Source organism: Diadema setosum, chromosome 12 (assembly GCF_964275005.1).
Source record: "Diadema setosum chromosome 12, eeDiaSeto1, whole genome shotgun sequence".
NCBI classification, from domain to species: domain Eukaryota; kingdom Metazoa; phylum Echinodermata; class Echinoidea; order Diadematoida; family Diadematidae; genus Diadema; species Diadema setosum.
The window spans coordinates 19,972,329-19,983,986 of NC_092696.1; the positions used below are offsets into that span (position 1 = coordinate 19,972,329).

At 36.9% G+C, this 11,658-nt stretch overlaps 1 protein-coding gene across 1 annotated transcript in view; it reads right to left on the reverse strand.

Moving 5' to 3' along the window:
• The window catches only part of LOC140235651 (paired box protein Pax-6-like), an 86,170-nt gene extending 76,525 nt beyond the window's left edge, over window positions 1-9,645 (reverse strand). The window contains exon 1 of the mRNA XM_072315659.1: window positions 9,528-9,645. Within this exon, the coding sequence (XP_072171760.1) occupies window positions 9,528-9,645 (118 nt within the window). The remainder of the gene's footprint in view (window positions 1-9,527) is intronic.
• Between the last annotated feature and the right edge of the window lie 2,013 nt (window positions 9,646-11,658).

Sequence of the window (11,658 nt, forward strand, 5' to 3'; positions counted from 1 at the left end):
GAAGAAGACCAAAAAGAAAATACACATGCACGTAATGAATCTGATGAGAAAATTCCTGAAATTCATTGTATTGATCTTGCTAGCTTCCCTGCTACTGTATAAGGGATCTCTTAAGACTGTGACTCATCAAGATAAAAAACTATAAAAATCCAAACTGAATGAAATTTGGACAGGTGTTAAATAGCCTCTCTTATCTCTACGTATAAAGGAATGATAATTTAAGTTTAGGAGATCATGTAAGAAAAAAACAAACAAACAAACAAACAAACAGCCTTGAAAACGAACATATTGTATGTTTCCTGTTACAAGGGGTATAATCCTGTACATTGAATATTGCATATTTCAATATTATCATAGTATACATTATGGGCAGACGATTAATCAGCAATATTTCATCTCATCGTTGATCTCATCGATATGATGAGTGCCCCCCCCCCCAAAAAAAAAGTAATAATAATAGATAAATAAATAAATAAACATTTATAGCAGCATGATGATATCAAATGCAGATTGAAGTTTCAATTAATTATAGAAAAAAAAAGGATGGGGAAAACAGGCCTGACTGATCCCAACTGTATTCCACGACATCGATCTTCAAATGGCGGCCACGTGAGAGATTTGACGCGCGTATGGTCGCAAGCTGCCGCGCCCTTGCTGCTTTTGACACATCTCTGCGGAACAGGCCTGTCCTGTCTTCCCGCCACTTTCCCGTTGCCCGGCGCGTTTGCTCCGCCTCATATCAACAACAGCAGCTTGAAGATAATGCACGTGTGGACAGCTAGCGTTCGTCAACCTCATACTTTGGAGCATTATCATACAAAATTGAGAGGCAGCGATGTTGCAATGTCCTTCAACCATCTTGAATGAGATTGTTGTATCCACCAGAAAACACACTTCTTGTTCATCCCATGGAAATCCATAGAAATTGACTTCTATTACTGTGTAATGAACTGTACATGGCAATGAATCAAGCTATCTGCAGCACGAGGTATTTCCTTCATGACCGGCGCTGAAGAAGACACACATACACACAAAGGTAAAGATATTGTGCTGAATGGCATTCTTTGGAGACATTCGCACGCAAAAAAAAAAAGACGAAGAAGAAGAAGAAAGAAATACATGACAAGCTTCAATACAATGCTCGTCCATATGTTTCAACACAAAATTAAACAGTCATGCATGTCAGAACACTTGTGCTGCCACCTAAGGGGGGAAATGAAAGTGGCGCCAAGATATCACCAAGAAAAAAAAATACACATTTTCATTTCAAAAGGTTTCTAAATACCAAGTTTGGTAAGGGACTATGAAAGTGTTTCGTGAGGGGTATTACTAATTTTGGATTGGAGAGAATTGTGCATTGTAAGAAAGTTATGTTACAAATAATTGTGTGGAAATCCCTTTGAAATGCTTACACCAACAGGATGATTTTTTAGATGGCTTGAGTGAAACTGAGAGACGTGCATCGGAAAAAATGCGTGCACTATCAAAAAGGTGCAGAAACAAAGATTTTTTTGACGCATGAAACACTCCTGTCTATATGAGGTATATCGTCTGTACCTATATCTTATGAGATAAGATTATATTACCAGATCTCCTTTGTCAGGTTTCTGTTAACAACCCTTATAGATCTTTCCCAAACCCCTACACCCCCTCTCTTCTCTCTCTCTCTCTCTCTCTCTCTCTCACGCTGTATGCCAATCAATCTATCTATCTTCCTATTTATGTATCTTTCTAGTTTGGGCATATATAACTACTATTAAGCATATAATTATATATAGTATATTCACTTACTTGCAGTTACATCTATCCCACGAACTAGGAAGACGGATCGATATGTATATGATTTACATATATATATATATATATATATATATATATATATATATATATATATATATATAACATACTAGTATATAACATATATATATATATCATATTTTATGTTATATATTATATTATATTATGTACTCATTATTCTCATGAAAGACTACAAAAAATGAAATGTGTTATGTCCTTATCCGTCTTTCCGATTTCCATTCAACATTGCTGACATTTTGAAATTGATATAATTTATGCACATGTATCATGGACACAGATTGTAAATTATGTAACATTCGTTAGGTATGAAAGTACATATCCAATCAACACCCCCCCCCCCCCCTCCCCCCAACTCCCGGCAATGTGACTGTTCTTGCTCTTATAACTTCGTTCATTCATTCATTCATTCATTACAGTATTTTCCTTTCTCTCTTTTCCGCGTGCGGATTGTCATGATTGTTGCCTCGCCTGTCCCGGCCGGAGAGCTATTACTCGAATTACATCAGCTGAGATTGTGACAGGACGTACAATGAGGAAGGGATTATACTGAGTAATAAGTCATCATCCAACCTGCCATCATCACTCTGGATGAATCCACGTGAGAGATGGATATATATTTCCATACATTTCCTTCTTCTGTAATCGAGATGATATTTCTAACCATAACCTGACTTGCCTATAAACGACGTACTATCTCTATAACTTTATAGTCCTCTTCCTCATCTTTCTATATATCTATATTTTTTTCTTTATCCCCCACTCTATCCATCTATATATGATTCTATCTGTCTGTTTCTATATCTCTCTCTCTCTTTGTACACGTGATTAGAATTCTTTTAAATACGATGACATTCATTTGCCCGAATCTTGAATTATCATCTCCATTTTACATTATTTGCTGATTACTCTAAAATGTCAAGGGGCAGCGCACAATAACATCATCCGCGATGACATGTCGGATGGAGATATTTCACTTTGGATTTCCATTTTCCCGACCTCTCGGGACGTTATTATCATGAAATGCTGTAAATGAGCAATATTGCAATGAAACTATCATTAGACGGGCTGGAAATGGCACATTTGTGAAATACAGGTGCATTTTGGAAATTCATAAGTGCAAGGGATGCCTGATGAAACTTGATAATAACGTCAATAATACTCGCGTTGTTTTGGCAGTCTTCTCTCTCTCTCTCTCTCTCTCTCTCTCTCTCTCTCTCTGTCTGATATATATAATATATATATATATATATATTTATATATAATTCGTTTGGTATCGTGTGGTGTTTTTGTTTTATTTTTCTTAACACTGACTTAAATGTTACCCATTATTTTGATATTGGAACATCCACGCAAAATTTGATATCACCAAACAACCAGTTCTGGATTTTGCTTCTGTATATCCAAAGAGAACGTTGTTACCTTTGTATTTCATGCGTCATGCCCTCCCCCCCCCCCCCCCCCATCCAAACACACACGCTCCAGTCCATTGAATGTATCCCCAATATAGACATTATGTTTTACTGAGTTATATATATATATATATATATATATATATATATATATATATATATATGTATATATATATATATATATATTCTTAAATAATACTTGGTAAAATTTTAAGCGATACTTTCAATGGGTACTATGAAGGGATATCAATACACATCTGCAATAAATAACTCATAGTCTAGCTCTAACAATAACTGAGATATTTCGAGAATCTGTAACATTTTGTCACCACTAACATTCCATATAGGGGCTGCCGGGTTGTGTCTCGGCAGTGAATGAAGATATGGATATTCCTGTGTAACGATTTATTAACTAATAGGTCACCTGTTTACTGACGTAAAGTGTTTGTTGTTGTTGTTGTTTTCTTGTACGTCACGCTATCTATACCGTTGTTACATATAAAGAAGCGGTAAAAAAAAAAAAAAATGTCTCAGTGTAAATGCCAAGATTTGCGCCAGTGTTGGTGGCAAAACAACCGCTGATATTCTGGGGACTATACGGCTAAGAGTTCAAAGTCAATCGTCATTTTCAACATCCAATACAGAAGATATGTAATCATATTTAGCACCACCGCATACCTATGCTATTTTCATCTGGATGACAGCAGCTATACCATGCCATCATCTTCCAAGCACATGTAGGAGGGGAACATAATATGAACGGAATCGACAAAAGGGCAGAGTTGGAAAATAGAAGGGAGCACCTTTATCTCCCTCAGCTCTCCTCCGCTTTTAGTAAAAACCTTTCCTTGAACTGTGAAGGTCAGGAACACAAGAAAATATCACAAGGATTTTGTGTGGATATACAGTCGAAGCAGAACGCTTCTTGCTGGTGACTTTACGTAGACGTAAGATACGCAAGTCACCCAAGTCAAAATTAGTATTTGAAAAGGAGGAGGCTGAATTATATAAAATCACAATCATAATAATTACACTTGTACAGCGCTATTAGAAACCATTTAGTTGTTTTACAGTGCTTTGCATCACAGCGTCGTCTATAACGCAACTGCTATACATATATCTACATGATTTCTTTTTAATTGCATTATATACCCAACACAATTTCAAATCTAAAACCAACCATAAACGACTTATCAAAATTGACATTTATCACCATTGGTCTGTTTTGTTACATAATGAGAGTGCATGCAAAAGTGTTTAGTGAAAGATAATACGGAACTCCAAACGTCAACTGATATACAACCTCTGTGTTAGTTAATGTGCTGCTCATGAAAAGTTTTCTTCAGTACACTATGAAAATACAAATTCCTTCCACGCCAAAAACACTCCGTGGTTGTCACGGTGATGCTATGTCACGATGTAACTAGTCACAGAGAACGAAATTGATATCATTTCTCTACTATCATTATTACGACAAATTGTATATACCTCCATAGGGAATTTCAAATGAAAACACAAAAACCTACCACATTATGATTATACTAACGGCAAGTTGCTTTCAGAGAAGAACATGTTAGGCAACATCACGATGATAGTTTGCACAAACTGGACACTCAATATGTATGAATTATCTAATCCCGCACATAGCACTAGTTTCCGTGTTATTTGAAGGCGGTATACTTATCTGTCGAAAAGTCTCAGTCGGAAAGAATTATACCGTGCGATTGTCTCAATGTTAATTAATTCCAAAGACACCAACATCCAACATTAACATAACCACATACTGGATCATATAATGTATTCAATAAAAAAAAAGGAACAGTTGAAATACTTCTTTCGAACTGAACTGTAGATTATTTGTAAAGGACAAAAGATGAAATTCGATAAAATCAAATACATACACTCTCCATCTTAAGCTTACAACATCACCGAGCTTACAATTATGTTTTTTATACGTACAATTCTATAATCGTCACTATTAATTCTACATTATTGTCATTAACATAACTTATTATCCACATCACATAATCAAGACTACCTTGCGCTGGTAGCCCTTTTGATGACTGAAAAAAACAAATCATAATCATGTGATTATTATCATGTGACCATCGGCAATGAAAATGATTTCAGCGTTTTACCAAACACTGAAGTGCAAGAGCAGATGCTTTTTTCTTATCACCAAAGAGTATCCCCCACCCGCACACGTACATACACAAACACGTGTACATATTATTATAATACCTAAAGTCACTAAACTTATTTACATAATATGGTATTGAAATCATGCCAATGGTTTTACAGGGGAACGAGATTCAGATAAACTCTTTCGTCTACTGTGCATGACAGGGAAGGTGAAATGTAAAACCCTTTTTTATCATTCGTATACGCCCACGTTGAAAGAAAAGAAAAACAAAATGAAGAAAACAGCAAAGCAAACCAAAACAAAAGACTCGCAAATGAAACTGTCACGCTATAAGAATAGGCTACAGGCAACCGTGGTTGGAGGAGATGCATTATCGTATTCATGAAATCCCCAATAGAGCAGACAAGGAGAACAACAACGACAACAACAAATTTGCCGAGATAAATTCTGACCATCGATGTAAACACATGGAGTAAACAGGCTAGATTTTTTGGAGCGATAGCGAATGCACTTTTGTGCAAGCGCTGAGATTCGGGGGAAGATGGTTTGAGGCCCAAGGCTTAATGAGATTTTATCGAGGAGCGCGCAAGGTCAGGGGCGCCACAATAGATTAAAGTTACAAGACACGTTGCGCCATGGTGCGCCAGTACAAATCCTATCTACTCCCCACACCTTAACCCGTAAAGTGCCAGCCATTAGCAGAATGTGTGTTAAGATATAGTCGATTGTTTCCGAAGGGTTATACTTTCTGCAGCACTATATCCAACATTTGGAAATGCTGAAGAAGGCATCGCATAACTGTGAATAAGAATACATGTACTACATACAGTATGGAAGTAGAAAAGGGCGGGGTGTTGCCTGTATAAAATTCTTGAGTGATATTCTAGGCATGAAAAAATGTAGCCTTTGATAGTGCACTGGAATTATGAACGCCATCTTTAAAGGGTAAACATGAACGAAATGCAAAGACAATTTTGAATAAAGTACATCACGCTAACAAGCAAAATGATAGCATAATTATGTTATTTCAAGAACTGTCACTGATACATAGCTTTTCTTTTTTTTTCAAGAGAGGAGTAAAGTTTTTAATCAATGCTCACATTTATCATGATATATATGATATATCGATTATATCATCGCATAGCATCATTAACCGGCTTTGAAGAAACTGACCACAGAATTTGTCGCACTAATAAGCTTTTCACGGGCAGCTCTTTTGTTGCATGCATCCGCTGCGTGCATTAACCTGCATTCACATAATAATATACGCGGTGATTCTGAATAAGCAATAATTCCTGCGTTAAATCCACAACGGTGCAATCCTTTTCTATATCTTGCGGACTGCAATGGCGGAATCTGGTTTTTGTGCATTTCTTCCTCGCGTCTCAGAATGGCCACACTTTAACAAAGAAAAGCCACAATCGTTTGCTAAGCATGCGTTGCCGCGGCTAATGTTCATTATAATAAAATTTGCTCCATTCTCCTCTGCGATATTGATGTGGAAAACACAATGTTTGTCAAAACGAACCGTATCCATAAAGTGATATGTTATAAATACGCTAGAATGCCTGATCAAAACTGCAGACACATTGAAATATGAAAAATGAAACTAATTCAAAAAAAAAAAAACCTACACACACTCACAAAGTATAATCATGAGACGAAAGCCAGAGCATACGCTTTCTTATGAGCGTTCGCATTCTTATAGTTAGTATTAAATATCCATTAGATATGAATAAAGGCCTAAGTATGTACTAGGCATATGTGTGTATGTGTATGTGTGTTTGAAGTTGAATAGTCTTTCGATATGTTCCTCTGTCTTCTTTTTTCTTTTCGATATCATCACTTAAACCAGTATAAATGTGTACGTTCATATAAACAATAATACCATAATCATTTACATAATTATATATTTGAGACGGATACAGACACCTGTATAACAGGGAGATACCAACGTGTTCGTCCCTATAATAATCTTCTTCGTATTTTGAATCATTGGGCTTAGAAATGCAAAAGTAAACAAAAGAACAATGTCATAATGTCATTGTGTGTTGTAGTCTGGTATGAATTGTGATTTCGACGGCTTTATATCCCATCCGACAACTGTAAAAAAAAAAAAAAAAAAAAAAAAAAAAAAAAAAGAAGAAGAAGAAAAAAAAAAGAGCCCAATTCTCTTCGCTCATAATTCCATCTTTCCCTTATTTTTTTCCCCCTTCCTTTTCTCTTCACATCCCCGCCGGCGCAGTGAGGTAGGATTTCGGTGACGGTGTGTTTTAGTATATAAAATCATGTTTTGCTGGGAGACGGATTACAGCAATCGTGAACACCTTGACAGCACCAATAGCATTAAATCCTGCCCTCCAGGTCCGGGCGAAAGCTTCTCCCTCGGACGCGGCGGCGTGCTCCGATAACGCCAGAGCCCCGGCCGCCGAACGCCCAGCCTTTCCACGTGCGTTTCCTTCCCTATGTGTAAATGGCGTCTCTTCCTACATGGACTGGTGGCGGTGCGACGGACGGGTGTCCGGAAAGCGGGAAGCGGCCCTGGCAGTTCGGGGTAAACTTAGGTGGAGGCAGCGCTGCAATTTTACCTCTCATAATATTGGTAAATCAGTGGCTTGCTCTGCGAAATTCTACTATTTCTGCGCTGTTCTATGTACGTATAATTATCTACTAAAAACAACAACAACACGAACAGCTAAATAATCATGTTGCCAAGTTAAGAAGGTTTTTGAAGAAAAGCCAATATGATGTTCACGGCAATTGTACGCATAATCTGCCCGTATCATTTCTACGTCTGCACTGAATCAGTGAAAACAGACAAAGAATTACTCTACGGATTGTTTCGTCAGTGTGCCAGTTGAATTTTTCAGCAGATTGCTATTAGAAAAGGGGAGCTAACACAAATCGCTTCACTTATGAGTTCACAAAACCTTTATTGTGTCATTACAATATCTATCTATCTATCTATCTATCTATCTATCTATCTATCTATTTCATAATCATAAAAACATCTTGCATTGTTTAGCATATTACTTAACGAAAATTACCTCTACTCCTCTTCAGAATATTTCAACAAAGATATACCCTGACAAACTCTACTCATTCTTAGAAAATACTGACATGGTTTCTCCCGACAGTCGATTCTCATTTAAATGTAAATGACCCAATAATATCAACAAGCAGAGTTACAAACCACAAAATGATTGCATTTGTGTCGTATTACATCACAGTGCATGTTCACTAGGGGATCCTCTCTTCATCGCATTAACTTTCATGATAAAACTCACATCAAATATTGTTGTCATGAAGGAGAAGTAGTAAACTACATCTCCAACAAAAAGGCTTAAACAGTTCCTCCAGGGTCTGAGAACAGTAAACACCTTTTACAAACTGGCCAAGTCATTAAAAAAATTGTAAGCTTGGTGTAATTATAAGACGACAAGCCCTGAAGAGCATATCCATTAACGAAGCCTGAAGCAAGTCATATCATCAACTTGTGACTTACTGCTTGAAACATGTCATATTTCATGTGAAGCGTTAAAAGAGTGAATGGTTGCAGAAAACAAACAGCAATATTGTGAATTTTACATTAAAGAATAAAGAAATCGAAAAATAGAGAAAGGAAATAGAAATGATCCGAGTATAGGAGTGATGTGGAGTCATTCAGTCATCTCAAGAGCGCGGTACACCCACCTCGTATAAGGTGACCTTGCCATGTCATGTGTGGGGGAAAACCTCGGCGATGCGAGGGACTTCCTTTCACTCCAGGTTCCCGCTGAGCAATGTTCGCTTGACATTCACCCTTACTCAGCCTTCCGGAAGATTTTTTTTTTTCCAAAGATATCTAATCTGGGTGCATTTATTCCTCACGACCATTTCTTCACGTTCCATCGAATACTCAAGAAAATGCGTTTGTAAATTAGTGGAAGCCGGAAGAAGTAAAAAAAAAAATATTAAAAAAAAAAGAGAGAGAAAATAATCATAACAAAATCCAGCATGTGTTGATCCCCCTTCATTGAACAGCTCAGGTTACACCTCCTCCTTGGAAGATATTATGAGGGCAAGGCGTAAAACGAGGGAACAATGATTAAATGTGCATTAATAATTGCTAATGAAGCACAAATTTCTAATCACTCTAGCAGTTTGTTATTGCTTACCTCTCGACCTGCTGCTCTTCTTCGGTTTGTTTCCCCCATTCTGATCCATTTGTTGCTGATTATTACCACCTGGTATGTTTGACGCTTGTGTTGGGTCGGCTAAACCGTGCTGCGACATTTTTTTTTTCCGGACTTATTTTGTTGACGTTATTATAGCTTTATGCTCGTTGAAGTTGTAGTGCTTTCAAAAAGGAAAGAGCGGTCGTATATAGTGTCCAGCCAAACTGGATTTGTTTTATCCACACTGCCAGCTATCTATTTCTTTCATGTGGACACACACAATTGAGAGTCACTATCATGCCCCACAATGGCAAAATATGACCGGCTTAAGCGGAAACTACCAGGCATAAAAGACACCTTAGCAGTGGCCCTCGCGCCGGGATGAGAACGAGCCAAATTGCAGTGGGGCTGTTGAGACTATGTCTAGCCCCGGGCTTCTCTGGCGTTGGAAACGCGTGAAGAGAACGAGGAACCTCACCAGAAATGAAACACGACAGATGAAAGGAGTGCGATTAGTACACGCCGTGTGGACTGGTTCGCTTCGCTGGACGATCTCACACTTTTATGCCAGCGACCATTGAGGGAACTCGCCCAACCTCGCTGGTAAGTGGCCCATCCAACCTAAGTCTCCTATGCAGGGTACGCCACTCCCTGCCTTAACTCGACACACACAAACACACACACTCACTCACACGCACACACAAACGTTCTCATCTGCCATTGAAGTGAACACACTATCTCTCGTAGCTCAGTCGTACGAAAGGAAAAAGTGCATTGCCGACAATATCACTGACATAATGGCATTTTATACACCATGCAGAGTTATGACGGAGGAGAAAAAAAAATCAAAAGCGCTTGTGAGAAGCAATGTTAAGTTCCCACGACGCATGCGTGTTGACGCCAACCTGTGTCAAATAGTAGGTGGTTTGGTCATTATCCCACCTTCAAATGTTTATTTGCAGGGCAAATACAAATATATATATATATATATATATGTATATATATATACATATAATACTAAGTATGTAATTATATATATACATATATATATATATATATATATATATATATGTATATATATATGTATATATAAACATATATTCTAGTTATGCACTTGAGATGGGAGTCCATTTAAAAAAAAAAGTGTTACACTACTATTACATTTGCGAGGTAGTACATTGTATGTAAAACATTAACGTTATTAACATGTTTGTAGACATGTAACCAGTATACATTATTATCTAATCACAAAGAAGACTGTACACCACCTTACATTATCATGTAACTACATATATTAAGCAAATTATAGTGGGCATTATGTTATAAGGAGAGAAAAAAAAAATCATTTAGATTTGGTAAAAAACAAGAAAGTTGAATGTTTGACCATCAACACATTTTGCTCTTGCTGAATTTAATGATTACGTCATTGCCCCACAAAACGTCACTTTTATAGTTACATGTTTCAGAGATACATATGAAACATTCCTCTATTTTCTGTCACATATTTGACCAATATGTTTGTTATAATTCCTGTTTTGTATGTTCTTGGGTAGAAGCTTTAATGTTCTTTATGGAAACACTTACGCAAAACTTAATTAATGTCAACTTATGCACAGACTAGAGTTCCCCTATTGACAACATCATAGATAATTTTTGTATACGTATCTATTATCTGCGCTTCTCACAAGTATGTACTACGTAATACAATGTCAATGTTTTGACACACACACACACACACACACAAAATCTTCACCAATAAATGACGCTGCTTTTAAAGGTATTGTTTACCTTTGGGAGCAGTGATTTAAAAAAAAATGTTCGAGATATTACATTTGACGCATATGTGTAAGTCAGTTGTATCACATTTGTCATGTAAAAAAAAAAAGAAAAATGCAATAATATCTATACATAAATAAGCCAAGATGTATTAAGGAGATGTCATTCATTTTCTCAATAAACCATAACTCTAGGCGGTTCAGTCTAGAAACATTTTTATTAGAACTATTGTTCACATTTTGCATATTTAATAATACTTAACATTAATTATGCTGAATCAAATTCTTACATTCCTTGTTTCTATCCCTAAACTCACATTTTAGAACTACTTTGAAGCAGTAAAGCTGGGTTTTTG